Below are 20185 nucleotides of genomic sequence, written 5' to 3'. Positions count from 1 at the left end.
AAATTTCATTGATAAATCCTGCTCGAATGCTTGCTGATTACACATCCAAAATTAAATTTACTCATGTCATTGGCGTTCTCGAGTTAAAACAGATACTAGAATCCCCTGAATTGCACAACTGACAGGAAAGGTTAACCGATATGTTAAGTGAAAAATGGACTTACAAAATCTTCAGTTGTCTGATTTCTCACACAAAATGATCCGGAGGCTGAAATGTGTTAGCAAGCGCCGAACCAACAAAGGGGACCATGTTTCACCCTTAATAATAACAATTATTATGTACAAGGAAAAATTGAAATAAAACCTAACTGCTCACACGGCAATTATATATCAAAGATCAAACTACCTAGCAGCACAATGCTCAGCGTTGCAGAGGAACTTCGACTGGCTTCCCAACCAACTTTTATTGCATTTGGCAACACCTGCCAGGCAAAAAACAATAAATAAGTTGTGTTACTTGATATCCGTAAATATGTACTGCTCTACTGAAAACTGGGAGAACAAAATAGGCTCTAATATGTGCTATAATCTAGTATTGTTCAATCAATCTAAATAAGTTAAGGGCCGGTGGTAATTATTGCAATTACCAAATTATATGACTTCAGTAACTAATGGACAACTTCAAATGTAAATGCAAGCATTGGAAGATGTCTCGCAAATCTTACCTCCAGGAAACAAAAAGTTCCATTAATCAATTTATATCATTTAAGTTATTATTTCACAGTTCAAAGCAAGATCAGAATTTAATTCATCAACAAATGGCTACAGCTTTTTAAAAAAGGATGTTTAAGCAAAATGAAGCGGTTGTTGAACTAGTTATACGTCCTAGGTTCAAATCATGCAAAAAGTACTCCTTCACTGACCAGAAAAAAGTTCTGCATACGGGCGCACACCTGCTTGTCACTCATTCACAGGCAATCTTAGTGTCGAAGCTGCTAAGACATATGGCAAATGCCTGGAAAGCTGAGATTGGATATTGATAATCCATGGTGAACACATCTTTTCCCACTTTTCCAAACTGTAAAATAACATTCTCATGCTCCTGCGCAGCAGCTCCATTTTCCAAGGATGCAACCAGTTGAAAATTCTTAACTGAAGCAACTGTTACCCGTCCGTTGAAGTTCAGACACCAGCACTGGAGTTGTTCATGCCACCTTGGGGCCTTGTTTCTCAAAACCAACATTCCATCTTTCTGGACAGTCAAAGGTCCAGATTGGAAATTCTCCAAGCGAGTTGATTTTGATCTGAAAAAAGAAATGGAAGAGAAGGTATCCACATTGCTGTGAAGAAATTCAGTCTGTGTGGGGGCCACTCCCCCTGGTTCAATAGAAGAGACAGGAATGGCATCCATAACACACTGCATCCTCCTTGGACCCCTATTATTCAAATATGTACACTATAAGCCAAAGGAATAACATCCTGGCAACTGAATAATAACAATAACGTAATATTATATTGTTCCACATTTCTTTTCAGAGAAGATGAACGGGAAATTTAAGAAACATCTATTACCTGGAACCCAAGACATTTAATTCATATGAGACGTGGGCAACAGGATAGTTGCCAGTAGGAACTCTAGGGGAGACTTGTTTCAAGTTAACTAGCCTGGAAGAGCGACATTTAGTCACTCTGGCTCCAGCATTTGGAGGCTGTCCTTCATAGATTGTGAACTTGGTACCCAAAAAGTTTGATCTGCCATTAGGGAAACCAAGATGGTGACTGTATGCCTAGAAGATAATGAAGAACCAACCAAATCACATCCTGAATGAACATACCTTAACTTTCCTATGTAGGTGCTGCTCCCTTTGGACACATCATCACAGTTCAATGAGATAATGTAGTCAGTGCAAGTAGGGCGTCGACACTTCCTTGCAGCAAGAAGGAACTTACCATCATCATTTGAAGCTGCTATGCAATGAGACAAAGGCCATAACAATTCAACATTTAGTGCTAGCATAAATCACTCTTGAAAAAGTGTTAAAGAAAGCAAACCCTATAGTAATACAAAAATACTAGTAAATCATCGATAAACCTAACTCTTCCACTAATAAAAGCGAAAGACATTTTGTAACAAGGAACACAAAATCACATCAGCACCATGAATTACACAAGCTAGAACATCCAGTGTAATAAAATTTCAGTTGTCACCTTGATTCAAGCTCAGATATAAATAATATGTTTGGTTGCTACGATTCCGTTTTATGTAGCATTGTAGAAGAGTGGCCCTTGGCCCAGGCTGCAGAACATAAAAACCATGGCTATAAAGATTAACAGCAAGCAAAAGATGTCTTAAAATTATTAACCTCAAATTAAAAAATATTAAATAATTAAAATTGATGTAACCAGATATTCCAGATGGGAAAGAGAGATATATTGGCTTCTAATCCTGTTCAAATTATGCTCACTCCAACAAAAACCAAAATATGAAGTCACAACAATAAATAGGAAATAATCATTGAATTAGTAACTATTTATTAGGTCAGCAGTAATTGATTCAATAGGTTCGACAAGACTTTTCTATTGTCATTTTCTATCAAACTATTGGCATAGCATCAGAAGGAAGGTTGTAGTGTAGTGAACTCTAATTCATAAACTTTGGACTCAGGAATTTATGGTCACTCTGAATGTGAGGGCAATCTGATGGCTTGACTGAGAAAGTTAACTGACTTCAATGTCCACACCACAAACATTTATGTGGAAGCTCATAAAAATAATTACGCAATGATATCATAATTCACAGTTCAATAACCCACAATGAATCAAACCCAAAGCAAGGTTAGACAGTGAGCTAAAGTCTAATTTTAAATCACTGGAAATGCAGATCCACAAAAGTTTACACTTCCAGTAACTAGATTTCATCAAAGTAAATATAGACAAAAAAAAAAAAAAAAATATATCAGCAGAAGATCAGGACCATTTTTTAAGTAATAATACTTCCATAAGTTTACATGAGAACTGTCAAACATTAACAAGCACATCAGATTTTTGTCCCTAACTTTTCCCTCACATAAACATGAAGACCATCATTTAGCCTCTAATTTTGAGAATTCTATTTCTACGTAATTGGAGATGAATATGCATAGATGGCATAATACAAAAATAGCATTTTTAACAGATTTGAATTCAACAAAGGTCATAAAACACTAAAGTACAACAAAATGCTAATAAACATAGTGAAAGAGAAGCATATTTTACACAAAAATCACCAGGTCAAGAGAAAAGACAAAGCGTTGATATCAAACCTGTTTCAAGGAAATGGGAAACGTCAACTTGCCAGAAACTTCCAAAGTTTTGACAATTTCCTTCATAATTTCCCTCCAACTCCTGCAAACACCGGCACAAGCAACTACGTTTTTGCGAGGAGGCCAAGAAGTCTCAGAAGCCTCGATCCGCATCAAAACATCCCTTAAAAGCTCAGGCGGCATATTAGCCCAACAGCTTTGCCTGAAAGCATCCACCACAACAGAACTATCCTGAACCACCCGATGCGACCTCGATCGCATCCCATACCCAAACTTAACATCAAACCCTTTCCTAGATATGTTCCCCAACTCGCCCTTCACATCTTGCAATATACTCTTGAAAGACATCTATGCCTCCTTTAGAATTAACTAAATGCAGCTTAAAATTCCCAATCAACCCAGATTTATAATCCTCAAAATCTCAACTTTCTACACCAAATACAAGCTGATCTCAGAAACTCTAATAATCAATCAATTGAAGTAAATGGCTAACTATAACCAGAAATTCATCTCTAAAAATGTGAAAACCGTACAACAACAGAGATCAACTTAGTAGATCACAATGTTAAAAAACCAGTTATAAAAGGAAAAAAAAAAAAGTAATCTTGAACAATTGGAATAGTGAGTGCATGAAATTAACGGAGAAGGGAAAAAATGAAAGTTGAGAGTGAAGATTAGGGTTATGTAATCAGAAATTGGGACCCATTTAGATGAAAGAAGAGAGTGTTAGTGAAGAACGATCCAGAGAAGAAACAGAAAAATTGGTTACATATAGATTAGGGTTTTGTTGCTGTAATTATTGATGCGTGTTGTAATTGGGGCCGGCCTTCGACCTCAATTTTTACTTACATGGGTCCCACTTCCCATTTCCTTCCTTCTCCAATACCAATAGTGCTCTACTCTCTCTTTCAATCCAATTCGATTCTCACACTTTCTATGGAATCCACCACTCTATATGCCTTACCATTTTAATGTTCTTTGCTTCTAACTTTAATTCATACTATTCCTTTATAATTTTCGAGTTTTTAAATTTTAAAATATTTTGTATTATTATTATTATTAAAATATCTTCTTTTTTTTTTTGGGGGGGGTAAGTTTTTTATAAGAATAACACAATTGTTTCCCAACATTATTTGTTTTTATCTTATCTTTTATTAACTATATCATCTTTAGTTTGTTAATTAATTCATAACAATAGCTTTTATCATTTTATATATAGAAAGACAATTATTTTGAGTAAAATAAAAACAAATAACTCCTTAAACAACGTTAAATAACGTGTTTGGTGAATATCTAATCCATGTCTTTTCTATATGACTCGAACTGAAATATCCATTTACTTAAAACGACAAACACTTAACTGATCAAACCCTTTGCCATCTTATGTCTTCAAAATTTACTGGAGGTGTCGCCATTACTGAATTTTCATTGATCACAGCAATTGTGTAAGCCATTAATACATGGTTTTAAAATTAGACGTTTAGATAATGTTTGGTTCAAATTCATATGAAAACAAGATAAAGACTGTGGAATTTATATTTTATAACCACGGCTCAATTTGTTAACAAAGATTTTGGCTTTCCATAGTAGTAATGGTAGCGTAGATTTCACAGCAAGTCAAATGAGGACACTTTGGAATAGATTTGTGGTTCAAAGCTAACATGTACTTTTCAGTTCAGTAGTTCGTACAACCGTCTAACGAATCTACTTATGTTATTCGGACATCTTACGCGGTCTTTTATGTTTTTGACAACTTCCACTGTCGCCTTGATTCCCAAGTTTATCTCCCTCTCGAATTCGTTCCCGATAATTGTATTAAATCCTCTTCCAAAATCAAAACTTGCTGATGTTTACTTTTTTACTCATGTAGATAGATGTTCTCAAGGTAGTTACGGATTCTTAGCTGTTAAGTTTTCGATTATTTTACGTTTTGTTTTTTGAGGATAAGTATTACTTTACATTGTTTGGTTGGTTAATATGACTATGCTGGTTTTTTTTTTTTTTTTTTTTTTGTTTGGTTGCTCAGAAATCAAAGGAAAAAAAAGAAAAGTGGAAAAGAAAATTTTGAGAGTTATGTTCCAAACTTGAAATGGTTACTTTTATTGCATTTCCCCGTTCCTTCCAATGGTTGGTTTCGTTTTGTTTCATTCCTGTAGAATTATTAATATATTTCATTGATTTGTTTTTTTAATCTACATTGATATTAAGTCTGACGAAGTGATAAAATATATTATTTGTGTTTGGAACAGGGAGCTTACGATAGGAGAAAGCTAAATGGATATGAGTGTGGATATTGTTAATTTAATTCGACAATATTTAATAACCCCGATAAAACTTCGTACATTCTACAACTCTGTTTCTGGTACTCCTTTGTGCTTGCATTGTCATTGGTCAGCTTTCTAGCTTTCTGTGTTAACAGATAATTATACATGAATTCTATCAACATTCAATCAATTAATAAGAATATAATATATTGTAATCAACAATATGTCAAAAGATCAACAGATACATTATAGAATACAAAATCAATAATTAAAGGTTATATACAAACTTGTTTGTATCATAATTTCAAACTCTTGAATTCTTTAAAGAAGAAGTGGTAGGTTTTCCATAAGCGACAGAAAGCATAGGTCTTTATTTGCAATAACACACGCTGAATGACAACTTACAATGGATTAGGTTGATTTGATGCATTTAGAAATGAAAACTAGCCAAATTTAATATTGGTTAATTGGGCTAAGCACACACTAGTCATCTACCGAGATTATTATAATAAAGTTTATTGGACAATTTTAAAATTATCACATAAAATCCATCTAAATATCTCATTTGGACTATACAGTTATCCGATTTTAAATAAAACGGAATTATAATTAATGTTAGCACAATCAAGAAAATTTCTAACATTCTGGTATAAGCGATGGATGATCGGCTCAATTACTTCACTTTTCATTGTGAGTTTATCTATTCTACATTCCAAAATTAATTTAACCTTTACATTTTTTCCATAACAATTGATAATGGTTTGATTTGCCGTTGAGTGCAGGGCCTTTCTACTGGCATTGTTATTCTACTTACCACTAAAGGGGCGTTTGGATCATATAATGTTTTATTATAGGGGTATATTATATTAACGGAAAGAAAAATCACCTTAAAAATTACTGGGAATATTTATAAAATATGTTTGATTGGTTTGAATAAATTGGTGGATAATATGTTTGGTTGAGAGGATAAATGAGTAGGTGTGTTATATAGATTACCAAATTGCCCTCCTTTTTAAATATTAATATAATAATATTTTTTATTATTATTTTTTGAATCATTTCTTTTAACTCCCTACATTTGAAATTTTGCTAAAATACTTCAGCCATATAAAACTTTAATTTGTAGCAAAATCACCCCCACCCACCCCAAGCCACTACCAACAGCCACCCACCATCGCCGGCAATTGACAGAATGGCGCACGACTGGTCGTATATGGCCAGCCATGTGTGGGCAAAGCCAGAAATGGCCATGGATCACAAATCCATGGCCGAAAAACGACTAGATCTATGGCCATTTCATGGCCACAAATCTGGCCATGAAAAGGCCAAATCTTTGGCTATGCCATTTCACGGCCATAGAAACGCTAGATCTAGATGTTACAAATCCATGGCCAGAAAAGGCCTTACCAGCGCCGACCAGCCAGATCCAGCCGGTCATGCACCATTACGGCGACTGATGTTGGTGATCGATGGTGGTGAGTCACGGCCGACGGTGGTCTTAGGTGGTTGAGGTATTTTGTTAACTTTTAAACTTTTTGTAGTTGGGGTGTTTTAGCTAATTTCTCAAATGTAAGGGGGTTGGGCAATTGTTATTTGAGGATAATTGTGTCCGAAATGGTTTTTAATTAAAGGCAAAATGGATAGAAAAATCAGATTATCCCGTTAATATTTTAATAACACCCTCTAACAAGGTAATAAGATTACCCTCCACATTACCAACAGTAAACACTATTTACAATAAAAGATTACCGTAATATTTTATTACTTGCAAACCAAACACAGGAATCTTGTAAAATAAACGAAGATTACCCCTGATCCAAACGGCCCTTAGATGGAAAGCTCGCACATTTTGGTGTTTAATGAAAAGCTCTTCTCTATATATCTTTTTCCACCCATCATATTTTAATGTTGAATAAGTTTGATTTTATATCACAATTTCTATGCTCTTTTTCCTCACTTTTTGTTGCAATATAAGTTCATATTATATATTACTTTTCGTTAGCATTTTCAGACTCATTGTTGTTGGTCATTGTAGACGTAAAAATCTATCTGTACGGAAGGAGGGACTGATCCCGTGAGGTTGAGGCCACTAGCGATCTGCTGTATCTGCACACATAAAGAAACACACGTGAAGCGACGGAAAACACCGGGGTGGTGTTTGCCGTAGGCACTCCGACGCTCAAGTCAGCAAGGCTGAAAGGCTGATTTAGTGAGGGTTAGGGAGTAAAGAGGTTACCAGAAGTCTAGTCGGGGACTGTGACTACGGTTGTGATGTGAAGTTCTCAGCTAGAACTCCGGGGTCTATAGGTGTAGTGTAATCTCCTTGTGAGAGGGCTGGCCTCTGTTTAAATAGTGACTGTCTGGTCTCCCAATCCTAGTGGGATTGGGAGTTCTCATAGCGATTCGTTTCCTTCAGAGATATATCCTTTGATCCCCTTATCCTGGTATGAAAGGGAGTCCAGATATGACTCTGACACGAACCTTGGGGGAGTTGGGGCGATAGTGGACTACTTTACCAGTGTTCACATAGGATTGTGATCTGTAGATGACCATGGGCTCTGAATTCGTTCATAGATCCAGGAAGTGAATTGCGGCTAGGAGGCTTGTGTCCGGACGGTTTGGGCCGATTGTACTTTGTATCAAATGGGCCTAATCCGGTAAGTTTTGGATTGGGCCGCATCGGGATTGGGTCTGGTCTTTTCCTCATTGTTAGACCCGTTTTCCCATTTGGGTCGGGGACGATTTTTGACCCTAACAGTCATCTGTTTCTTCATGAGAAGTATCAACTTGTATTGCCCAAAATCAATTTTTTATTTCTTAATTGTTTACTTCAACCATTTACTTTTCTTCTGTGAGCTGGTTTCATATGAAAAAACTTTATCACTATCAGTATGTTTGGAGTTTTTGGTACATTGATTTCTTTTGGCATTATATCAACAGGTATATCTTTAAGGTTGCTAATAAAAATAAACTCTTGTTAATTTAGGACATATTGTTGTACCAAAGAATCTGTACCCTTTTGATTATGATTATTTTGGTTTTTTACTTTAGACTCTTGATACAGGTGTAGCTCAATTATTCAACAAGTTTCATATATTGGTTTACTGGATCGAGCAGCTTATCTTGGTGTTGTTCGGTCAATCCGAAGAGGATAATTCCCTATTAGGAGAAAATATATTTAGATTGGCTCAATTTGGAAGCAAGATATTCAGATTAACCTAGACTCTAAATAAGGTAGCCAAAGATCATGCAACTTCCTAATTCTATATATTTGAATCTTATCTCAACTCTATCACATAAATGGGTGTTATATAAACCCATCATAACTTATTTTTAGAGGGGCTGGGCAATTATTCTAAGCAAATATCTTAGGAATTATACTGTTCTTTGTAAGCTCTCAAAAGTAATAAGATAGCAATGGACATAGGCTCAAGTTCTAACTTGGCGAACCACTTTAAAAATTGTCTTGTGTTCTTATTTATGACTCTTTCTTTTTTATTCATTACTGATTTTAATTAAATCACGCGCACATTCATTTCGGTTCTGACAAGGTTAATTGGAATTATCTAGTTGGTACAGATTTCTGTATCAACATTTTGACGCTAGAAGGAGGGCCTGATTCACATCAACTCTCCATGTTTTTCCAACAAGTCTCAACTTCTTTAGCAAATCCCAGCTTCTTTTTCTAGAATCATGCTATCAAATGCAAAAATATGAGCAGGATAAAGTTTGAATCTGGCTAAGCAGTAAACACAAGAATTGTAGCCCTTCGAGTTATCTTTTTTATGGTCCAATAATCATCTAAATCTGAGGTCTGTAACTCAAGTTATTGTTAAAATACTAAAGCCTATTCCAAATCAGAGCTCTCAGATCACATGACCAGATCGCTCAGATCGCGTGCTCAGATCTCTCAGATTAGAAAGAGCTCTCAAGCTCTCGAGCTCTCAATCTAGCTCTTTAGCTCCCAAGTTATCAGGCTCTCAAGCTAGCTCTCTAGTTCTCAAGCTCTCAAGCTCTCAAGTTGCCAAGCTATTAAGCTCTGAAGCTAGCTCTCTAGCTCCCAATCTATCGAGCCCTCAAGCTAGCTCTTGAGCTCCCAAGCTCTCAAGCTAGCTCTCGAGCTCCCAAGCTATCGAGCTCTCAAGCTAGCTCTCAGATCAAGCTCTCCATGCTTTCTGATTGAGCTATGCTCTCAGATCAAGCTCTCCATGCTTTTTGATCGAGCTATGTTCTCAGATCAAGCTCTCCATGCTTTCTGATCAAGTTATGCTCTCATATCAAGCTATGCTCTTATATCAAGCTATGCTCTCAAATTAAGCTCTCCATGCTTTCTGATCGAGCTATGCTCTCAGATCAAGCTCTCCATGTTTTTTGATCGAGCAATGCTCTCTAATCAAGTTCTCCATGCTTTCTGATCGAGCTATGCTCTCTGATCAAGCTCTCCATGCTTTCTAATCGAGCAATGCTCTCAGATCAAGCTCTCTATGCTTTCTGATCGAGCTATGTTCTCATATCAAGCTCTTCATACTTTCTGATCGAGCTATGCTCTCATATCAAGCTCTCAGCGCTTTTTATCAAACTCCTCGCACTCTCAGATCGAGCTCTTTATACTCTCAGATCGAGCTCTTTATGCTCTCAGATCGAGCTTTTTATACTCCCTGATTAAGCTCATAAACTCGCTCATTCACTTGAGATCACGTGTTCAAGATCTTTCAAATCTCTTAGATCGCGCCATGCATAACTCAAGTTCTTCAGTTCGAGACTACAACCTATACTGAGACAACCATCCAGATTAAAGATATGAGTTTTTGAAGCATGAATGCATGATTACACACTTCAAAAACTGGGGGGCTATTGTTGTGCAGTCAATCCGGAGAGGATAATTCCCTATTAGGAGATAAGATATTTAGATTGACTCAATTTGGAAGGAAAATATTCAGATTGACTTATACTCCAACTAAGGTAGCCGAAGATTATGCAATTTCCTAATTCTACGTATTTGAATCTTATACTGTTCTTTGTAAGCTCTCAAAAACAATAAGATAACCGTAGACGTAGCCTCAAATTCTAACTTATTGAACCACCTTAAAAATTATCTTGTGTTCTTATTTATGACTCTTTCTTTTTTATTCATTGTTGATTTTCATTAAATCACGAACACATTCATTCTAATTCCGACAGAGTCAATCGAAATTCTCTGGATGGTGCAGATTTATGTATCAACACTTGGTATTCTCTATAACTTCAATTATTTTTAATTGCATCACATTTTAGGAAGGGGAATCAATCTTTTATTAAAATAAGATTTGATATCTAGGTTTGCTACTGTAATCTGAAATCACAATGTAGTCGGATTTGTTTTGTTTTATGCAGTTATTTTGCTCTTCTTGTCTGCCAATTAATATATCTTTGTTTTCGAATGCTTTTTAGCACTTGGAGCAATCTTTTCGGCCACAGATTCTATTTGCACCTTGCGGGCATCAGTAGTTTAGTACATTTCAAGCTTCTCAATGAGAACTAAATCATGAACGTTGTTTTCTAAGTTTTGTATGTGATCTGACAGGCGCTTAATCAAGATAAGACACCTTTATTGCAGAGTCTAATATTTGGCGAAGGTGTGGTAATTGATGCCACGTCTGTTGTACTTTTTAATGCATTTTGTTTAGATGTTTTTAAAAACTAATAATATTTTATTCAATTTAAAATATTAATAAAAATAACAAAACTCAACTCAAACTCAATTTTATTTTTTCCAAAATACTATTATAGAAATCATTAGGATGAATCAAATGAAATCTCAAATGTCTTTCTGGCATTGGATTACTGATTATATCTATGTAGAATATTATTTTGTTTATTAGATATATTTTATATGAGTAATAGTATATTTACAACTGAGTCATACAAACAAAAAAACAAAGAACAAAATAGTTATTTTACATAAATTTTGTATAATTTTTATTTGGTTACGTGGCTCAGTGCATAAGTAAAACATTATTGATTTTACACACTATCCTTTATTTTAATCAAACTCAACAGTTTTTTAAAAATGGTCAAAAATCCCTCTATAATTATTAAATACCCTCTTAAATTATTAAAAATATGATATCATATAACCAATTGAAAGGATCTTTTTTATTAATTTAAATACCGTTTCTTTAGTAAATTAATAAAGATTGGAAGTACCATGGACTGGTAATCAAAAGGAGTTCTTAACAGCTAAAAGAATTATATATGCACATTGAAATGAAGATTGGAAGTACCATGCACATTAAAACCAAGGAAGGTCATTTTCACCAAACGTCAAATTAAAAGACTAAAATGTCAAATTAAAGAACGAAAATGTCAAATTAAAGAACCAAAACGTCAAATTATTCGAGAAAAAAACAAATCATTTACAGATTTTAAATTGAATGAATGAGAAGCATCCAAGTTCACATTGAAGAAATGATTCTTAAGAAATGAAGATTTATCACTATTCACTTGTGATTAAACAGTTTGAAGAAAATCACTATTCTAGAAGCTGTTGGGATATTTTTTGGTAGTGGGCTGGATTATTTGGCCCACAGCAGATGAGTTGGGTTCTAAAATTTAGGCTCGTTTGATTGCTAACTTAGAATAACATTTATGGATGCGTTTTCCGGCCAGATCTGTGGTGGAGCTGGCTGGAAAAGCCGATATCGATATCATACCCATCAGATCTGACAGGTATATATCGTTATGCAATTTTTTGGCCAGATTTTGACCGTGGTTACAGGAATCTAGCACTGCGGGTAATAGGAGTGTTTTTGTTATTTTACAATTTTTTTATATATTTGGGTGTTTATTAAATTAGCAAACCTAGACGGTTTTTTTTTATAAATTTTTAAATTTTACCTCGTAATACGTCCATATTCAACTACCCAATATTATTCCCAAAATCATATCCAAAATAATAAAACAAACGGAATTTGCTATTTTGTATTTTTGGAAAATAGGATAGTATTTTGAGAATTTTTTTTTTTGTATATTTTTAATAGTATTTTATGAAAATATTTAGATTATTTTTAATCTCTTACTTTTATTAATTTAATTAAACACCTCCAACAATTAAAAATTTATAAATGAACAAAAACACCCTCATTCATCCACGTATTGCCGACAGTTGGCCACCATCATCGGAAGGTGGCTAGAACTGTCGTAATGACACACTAGTAGTTGGATCTAGCCGGTAGTGCGTCGATCAGGTCTTTTTCGATCAGATCCATAGTGGATTTGATGAAAAAATGCTAGATCAGTGTACGACTGGCCAGATCCAATCGGTCTAACGGTAGTGGCCAAAATCTGACAATATGTGGATAATGGGAGTGTTTTTGTTAATTTATAAATTTTTATTGTTGGAAGTATTTAGTTAAAATAACAAACCTAAGAAGTTAAAATGATCTAAATATATTGAGTTAAATAGAATATAATTGGATTTTAAGAATATTCAAACAGGTGTATTTTTTAGTTTTTAGGATAAAATAGTAGAATATGATGGTATATTAAAAGTGTGCCAAATGGATAAGATTTGACCTTTCACACATAACCTCGACCACTGTTACGTAATTGATTGGCAATTTGTTATATTTATTTGTTTTAAGCAAGTTGCTTGGGATGGCTGTGAATCTCCTCTTCCTCTTTCCCTCTTTCCTCAGCTGCATGAGGGTAATATTTTAGATTATATGTTGTTATTCTTAAAATTCCAAAAAACTTGGCTTGTAAGGAAGGAGGGGTAAGTAAGTGGTTAATAGAATCCAAATGTATATATTTTGGGCTTTCAGTAATATTTTACAAACATTTATCATTTCGCTTTAAAATGGTCTTGCATTCTTTTACATTCTGAATACCTAGTTTCATCATAAAAATCATGCCTCTTTTATTGCAGGTTGGGTTGATAATTGCATACATTAGAAGGAAGTTTCACTTTGACAGGTATCACACTCACACCATCGTACCCACAATTAATTTTGCTGCCAATTAGTTCTTTATTGAATTTACTCAAGTTTTGTCTTTCTTTTTACCTTCTTCATGGTATAAAAAATTCGCATATGGTTGCTCTTTTACCATTGTTAGTTGGAAAGATATTGTTCTCTCTTAGGGAACTACTAATTGATGGAGTTTTACAATTGTTTTGGTACTGTCCATTAAAAACGACTAAACTCCATCTTCTTGTTTGTCTGGGATCTCCTAACTGATCGGTATCTAAACAAATTACTTGACGAACGGTCTCAAGATTAGGCTAGAATTTTCGCTTATGAATATTCTTTATCAGTATTATTGTGGGTTAAAACACCCTGGTTGTATATGTTTTCACAGAAATGTTTGGTATGACTCATCAATAGTTCAGACTTCAGACCATGGTAAGTGGGATTTGTGTGCCATTGGCTTGCGTCTGGTGAACTCTTTCCAGATTCTGTTTGTATTATCTGTCAAAATGTATTGATGGGATAAGTTACTATAAATTTCTTTTGGAAACTGAAGTACCTAAAACTATGCCAAATTGCAGGGACCGAACAACTGATCGAGAAGTTGCTATTATAATTCTTATGGCTTACTTTTCATATATTATAGCTGAAGTAATTTTCTAGTTAACCTGTATAATTAATGAAATCATTACCATTTTTTTTCTAGCCTCATACAACTTTGGTCTTCAATTATTTTGTTGGCAACTGTTATTTGTCCTTCCAGCTATTTCATTTGAGTGGCATACTCACCGTTTTGCGGGATTGTCATGTTGCACTACAATTAGCATTGTGTGAATAAAGATTCAAGAGTCACCGCTAAGTATGTTGAATGTTTCAAAATGGCTTTTCAATACCTTAGAATGTATTCTTACTCTGTGTGTGTATATAGTTATGTTGGTAATTTCTTGAGCTGTCAAATGATTTGTACATGCATGCTTTTGCAACGATGTCTTTTATATCAGAGATATTCATCTTTCTTTATGTTGGTATGGATGCCTTGGATATTGAGAAGTGGAAGGTTGTAAGCCAGAGGTACTAATTGCATTTAACCTCCCCCAACTAATCTGTAAATATATATATTTGATTGTCTATGCCCGTTTGCCCCTTCTTGTTTTTCTAGGATACAAGAATGTCCATGATGTAACTTGCCCTGCAGCATTTATGTATATTATTCTTGTTCTTAATTTTTGTTTTTTTTTTTTTGCTTTCCAGTCCTGAAACTTCAATTGCTGTGAGTTCAATGTTGCTTGCCTTGTTCTGGTTGGAAGGGCAGCTTCTGTATTTCCCTTATCATTTTTAACCAACTTAACGAAGAAGTGTAAGCGTAACAAAATTGAATTTAAACAGCAGGTAGGAACTTTGCTGGTCTTGCTTTGATTTTTTTCTTTCTTTCTTGAATTACTAATGACAAATGATAATACTAATTCAGGTTATAGTTTGGTGGGCTGGGCTCATGCGTGGTGCTGTATCTGTTGCACTTGCAGACAATCAGTTCAAATGTGGGACAATTAAATGAATTTAATTGCTTTTTAGTTTCAGAAACCCTTTACTGCTTTGGTATGTTTGGCCGGCACCACATTCTGACTAGACTGTTTGTTTTTTTTTTTTTATAGTTATTGACAGAATGAGACTCCGAGTCTGAAAAAGAATGAGCATTCTGAGTAGTGGCAATATGCTTAATTTGTTCGGTGTTATAACCTTTTGCAATTGGAATACATGAAAACCAAATATTGATGCATAGGCACACATTTATTTGTTTATGATAATTAACATGTCTTTTTTATTCTTTTTCCTTTTTCTGATGGAATTGGTGTTATGATGTGTTCGCAGTTTACTAGGTCGGGACATACTCAACTAGACGGAAATACCTTTATGATCGCCAGCATCATCACAATTGTTCTGTTCAGTACTGTGGAAAGGGATCTCTGTCGTAGAGGATTCAAAGTTACCCTTTATTTGGATTGGTTGTTCTATCTTAAGTTGGTATCTGCCCAATGGCTATAAAAAATCATTGTTCTGTAATTTTACTCGATGTGTTTCAAGTATATGAAGTCTAGTTTGGGAAGGTGTCCAAAAAGTGATCTGTTAAAATCGTCGCTCATTCTCAAATTCTGATGGATTCTTGATCTCTTCTCAAGTGTTTGGATTAATGACGAACCTTCTTGTAAGGTTAATGGCTCTGCAACGGGAAGATTTAAGCAGCTGGACATCCTCTGATCCTATGTCTGTCCGTTGCGTTGCCACTTCTAGCAAATGGGCGTGATGCTAAGCTGATATGCCTCGTCCGGCAAGTCTACGCATGCTTCTAAGCGACCCAGGTCACAGTATCCATTACTATTGGCGGAGATTCGATGAGGCCATCATGAGCCCTATATTTGGCCGCCCACGTTACACACCAGTCGTTGCTCAACAGCAACAACCCCCGTGAATTGTTGATTTAGATATACAGTTTATCATATAGAGCCGGTGGGCTTATCCATGTAAAATAATATTAAACGATAACGGATGGATAAGAAATTTTGTTAAGAGTGAGTACACCTCGGGTTCTAACTCAGTAACTTGTGTAAATATTGAATAAAAAAGAAATTAAGGAGATAGAATACGTTTTACTGATGGTGAAATTTAGCATAGCAGTGTAGTTTACTTTTATTGATGCAAGCATGAAGTTGAAGTGTTGATGGATGTCAGTCTGAGACAGATTACAGATAGTTGGACTCTCGTTGTATAATTTTGTTTGCTTCTTTTATGATAGAAGCTCCAGTCTGGCGTTTTCGACCGTTGCAGTATTTTTGTTCCTTTTATTATTATTAATATTTTTTGTGGCTCCCATACGCTCCAAATGATTTCCTTCACGCAAAGTTGAATTTTGAAAGGCATTTGAATTAGTGGTACATAAATACGTCCAAAAACAGTTTACCTATCTTGTGCATTGTACAGTTACAGTGGCATAAGTTTAGGCTTTTTTTATTTAGATCCACCAACCAAGGCACCATTTACAATTTCACTATCTACTTTTGTAGAAATACTAAAAAACCTGTGGTGCCATCTGATTTAGAACGGCTAAACGAGAGACCACTTGAATCCAATGGAAATGTAAAATTCACACACTTACTTACCCCTCCATTTAACCACCACATGGACATGGGAGTTGGGTGCAAAAGTAAAAATCTAAAAATAATTTGAAGGCATGTGTATTTTGGGTGCCTCGGGGTTTACGACATCTTAAGCATTATATTAATAGATGTGAACAAGGATTGGAAAGAGACGAATAAATTAAAAATTAGTAACAAGTTTGTATTGTATTTAAACTACAAGTGTTGCAGCACCGCTCAGTCTCTTCTATTTACCAAGTAGAGACAAAGAAGCAGCCACGCTCTCTTTCTCTCTTCTCCGGGTTCTCCCCACAAACCGAAGACCACTCAGGTACTCTTTCTTTCTCATTATTTTTATATTTTGTAGTGATGACAACCTGAATATCAGTTGATGTTTGGTTGAGAACACTACAGTCACTGAGAATCCAAAGGAGGACATTTAGGTCTTTCCGTTCTCTTGAGATTTGATTTTGTTTTTTGGGAAGTTCTAGATATTTCTTTCCATATATTAGATTCACATTGTTTTTATTTTCCAGATACTCTGTTTTTGGCAGCTATTATGGCATTTGAAAATTGAAATTCCCTCTTTGGCATTTAGGACTTGAAATGACTGAATTGCCCCTTCATAGATTTGTGCAGTTTGCCCTTTTTAATGGCAAATGTAGCAATCCAAAGGCTGTTACCCAATTCTGATAATAATATCTGCTCTCTGGACTCTGGTGCTGTCTATTTCTAGGTTGTTGAACTTTTAAAAAGGCCTTGTGAATTTTATTTTTTTGTTTCTTTGTCTTTGGCTTTCGAATTTGATTGTGAAGAAGGTAAGAAGAGTTAGAGAAAGATAGAAAGGATGCTGGAGATGATCAAGAAGAAGGAAACATCACACTGGTGGTGGTTTGACAGTCACAAGAGCTCCAACCGTTCTCCATGGCTCCAAACCACTATTGCTGGTAAACCTCTTTACCCCTTTTTCCTGTTATAAATAATCCTACTCTTTCTTTGTTATTGTTTTCTTTCTTTTCTCTGAACCATGTGCCTTTTGAATCTTGGTTCTAATTCTTGAGTCTCGACCGTTGGAGAATGTGCTTTTTTTTTTTTAATATTCTTGAAGGTTGAATTGTTTTCTTTTGATGTTATGTTACTTTACACAAAAATTGACTTACAAGTGAACATAATTGGTGAAGACTGTTTGTTTCTTTGAGGGGTAGAGTACTTCTATGGTTTTAAACTATCTTTTTTTTTGATCTAGAAATGGTTTACTGTAAAGAAAACAAAAGGATAATTAATGATGGGCCTCACCTTTTGGATTTATTAGCTTGTAATTACAGAATAATAATACCATCTATGAATTCCAGTATTACATTGTTTTTAGGGTCCACAGTAATTATTCAGTGGTAGGGATGAGAAAGGATGGGCTTGAGAAATGAATGAATGGGAGATTGGAGAGCCTTAGGTTCCTCTGAAGAAGAATTATATCTTATCTTTTTATGTCACTGGTTTTGATGGATGTTCTTCGGTCAGATATGTGATGATTTCTAGAGAGATCAATCGAGTGGTGGTACTAATTTATATGTGATATGGTGGTCCTCAGTGTAGAGGAACCTTAACCTCAAATGCGTAAAGTTTTGTCAGCGCTTTCTATTTGTTGACTTTTAGGATTGGCCTCTTAATTAATAATCTTTAAGCATTGTACAACGCTATTTATGACCTAATAATGTACGGGACCCATTAGTATCCAGTTAACATGTATAACTTTTCTTATGATGAACAAGTGTTGCTTCTATGGAACAAGGAAAGTGGTAGGGCCTTGGACTCTCATTTCCTGATTCCCATTTGCGTGGTGGGGTCATGTTCTGAATTCACGAATGCCTCCTTTTTGTTTGCCCCTTCTTTTGCTGGTGGGTAAACTTTGGAATTGAAGGACCCTACAAGTAGTTTCATTATAGTTAAATTTATAAAATGCTACTTCTAGTATTTATTGGTAGCTAGTTGAACATGTTTCATTCTTAGGTCAACTATTTGTGGTTTGCATACTTCTAGATAGTGTTACGAACAAATATCTTCCTTAACTACATTTTGATTGTTAATTCTCCCTTGTTTATAACTGCCCCAACTTAAAATTTTATGGTGAATGTTAAAAGATAATACTTTCACATGACTACAATTTTTACAGATTAGAACTTTTGAAAATGTTCATATGTGAATCTCTTGATGTTTATTGATGCATCCCCTTTCAACTTTCTTAACATCTAATAATTCTCTACTCATTGCTCACTTCAATTTTATGATATATATGTTGATTTGGATGCTTTTCTTTCCATTAATTGATTGACTGGTTGATACAGAGCTAGATGAGAAGACAAAGGCAATGCTGAAATTGATTGAAGAAGATGCAGATTCCTTTGCCAAACGTGCAGAAATGTTTTACAAGAAACGGCCAGAGTTAATTAGCATGGTTGAAGATTTTTATCGGGCCCATCGGTCATTAGCAGAGCGGTATGATCAAGTGAAGTCTGAAACTGGAACTCGTGTCCTAGCAACATTTGGATCTCCATTCTCTTCAGTCAAGCACAAATCAGAGAAATTATCAAGTGTAATGGGTCAAACCTACTATAGCTACTCAGAGACTTCCGATGCAGAGGACTATGCTGAATCTGAAGTTGACAATCCTGAACAGGAGGCTGAAATTGAAATTGAAAATGAAATTGAAGAAGTTGAGGATCCTGAAGTGGAAAATGACACCCAAGTTGATATAGAAATAAAAGAAGATGAAGATTCTGAACAGGAAGAGGAAATTCAAGTTGTTAAAGAATTGAAAAAAGATGTTGTTTCAAGTGAGTTCTGTAATGATGAAATCAAGGTGTTGAGGGAAGAAATTCAGAGACTTAAAGAGGAGAACAAGATACAGGAGGATCAACTAATGCAGAAGGATGAAGAGAAGAGAGAAGTGATTAGACAGCTGAGCATGACTGTGGGAGTGCTCAAGGAAGAAAATATGAAGCTGAGAAAGTATATAGCTAGAGACTCCAAGAAAAGCAGCCCCTTTGAGTTCAAGAAATTGAAGGATGGATTTCTAGGAAAGTTATTTAGTGGGTCTTCAAAGTCTCAGGGTAGTGTTTTGCCTCTCTAGAATCTCTAGATATGGGTTGGAATTGGATGCTGGGAAGTAGCCTAATCTGTAGCACAGTGTTTATATAGAATATAGCATGTAAATGGCTGGATATTTTAGCTCAACTTAACAAAGTTAGATGTAGTGTTACATTTTGGTAGTTCCATTGTTTTTGGTTTACGTTGAAGATGTGTCATCATATTGTAATATCCATTGTAGTTATAATAATTTATAATTATGCAAATTTTAATCTTGATTCATCATATAACCTTTTGAGATGTTCAAATTTTTCCTATGCTAGTAGCCTAGTATACAGAGAATATTCACTTTCACTGCAAAACAGAGCCTGTCCAGGTAACCATTAAATGAATACATGGCAGTCTCATTTTCTAATGGAAAAGAAATAAACTAAACTGTTCCATAAATTTTACACTATGCAGGTCTCAAAAAAACTTCTTTCCTTCAACACAATAATAAAGTACACGAATAACAGGAA

At 35.0% G+C, this 20185-nt stretch overlaps 2 protein-coding genes and 1 pseudogene across 5 annotated transcripts; 2 read left to right on the top strand and 1 right to left on the bottom strand.

Moving 5' to 3' along the window:
- Positions 1-21: 21 nt before the first annotated feature.
- On the bottom strand, positions 22-4144 carry LOC116116731 (tubby-like F-box protein 3). Of its 4 annotated transcripts, none has more exons than XM_031402796.1 (6): positions 3243-4144; positions 2149-2236; positions 1776-1908; positions 1513-1692; positions 864-1376; positions 22-426 (listed from the first exon to the last, which is right to left on the bottom strand). In XM_031402796.1, exons 1-5 carry the CDS (start codon positions 3588-3590, stop codon positions 905-907), a joined length of 1221 nt encoding a protein of 406 aa, XP_031258656.1. In that variant the 5' UTR covers positions 3591-4144; the 3' UTR covers positions 22-426; positions 864-904. The 4 variants fall into 4 exon arrangements, with proteins under 4 accessions (XP_031258656.1, XP_031258653.1, XP_031258664.1 ...); XM_031402793.1 differs by having other exon boundaries at positions 23-426; positions 894-1376; positions 3243-4142; XM_031402804.1 differs by having other exon boundaries at positions 25-426; positions 894-1376; positions 1776-1905; positions 3243-4139.
- A 4238-nt stretch (positions 4145-8382) lies between these two features.
- On the top strand, positions 8383-16302 carry LOC116116774 (annotated as a pseudogene).
- A 1091-nt stretch (positions 16303-17393) lies between these two features.
- LOC116117132 (protein NETWORKED 3A-like) lies at positions 17394-19898 on the top strand. The gene is made up of 2 exons (XM_031403152.1): positions 17394-17530; positions 18926-19898. The coding sequence occupies exons 1-2, from the start codon at positions 17431-17433 to the stop codon at positions 19708-19710; spliced, it is 885 nt and encodes a 294-aa protein (XP_031259012.1). The 5' UTR covers positions 17394-17430; the 3' UTR covers positions 19711-19898.
- The last annotated feature ends 287 nt before the right edge of the window (positions 19899-20185 follow it).

This window comes from Pistacia vera, unplaced genomic scaffold, assembly GCF_008641045.1.
Source record: "Pistacia vera cultivar Batoury unplaced genomic scaffold, PisVer_v2 Contig123, whole genome shotgun sequence".
Lineage (NCBI taxonomy): Eukaryota > Viridiplantae > Streptophyta > Magnoliopsida > Sapindales > Anacardiaceae > Pistacia > Pistacia vera.
Note: the sequence above shows the minus strand (reverse complement) of the source record. Positions and strands in the feature narration are given on the sequence as shown.

Coding starts and splice junctions, on each gene's coding strand:
- LOC116116731 (XM_031402796.1), bottom strand. CDS start 3,590: ATGTCTTTCAAGAGTATATTGCAAGATGTGAAGGGCGAGTTGGGGAAC. Junction 2,237..3,242: donor TTCCCATTTCCTTGAAACAG/GTTTGATATCAA, acceptor TATGTTCTGCAG/CCTGGGCCAAGGGCCACTCT. Junction 1,377..1,512: donor TTAAATGTCTTGGGTTCCAG/GTAATAGATGTT, acceptor TTTGAATAATAG/GGGTCCAAGGAGGATGCAGT.
- LOC116117132 (XM_031403152.1), top strand. CDS start 17,431: ATGCTGGAGATGATCAAGAAGAAGGAAACATCACACTGGTGGTGGTTT. Junction 17,531..18,925: donor GCTCCAAACCACTATTGCTG/GTAAACCTCTTT, acceptor TGGTTGATACAG/AGCTAGATGAGAAGACAAAG.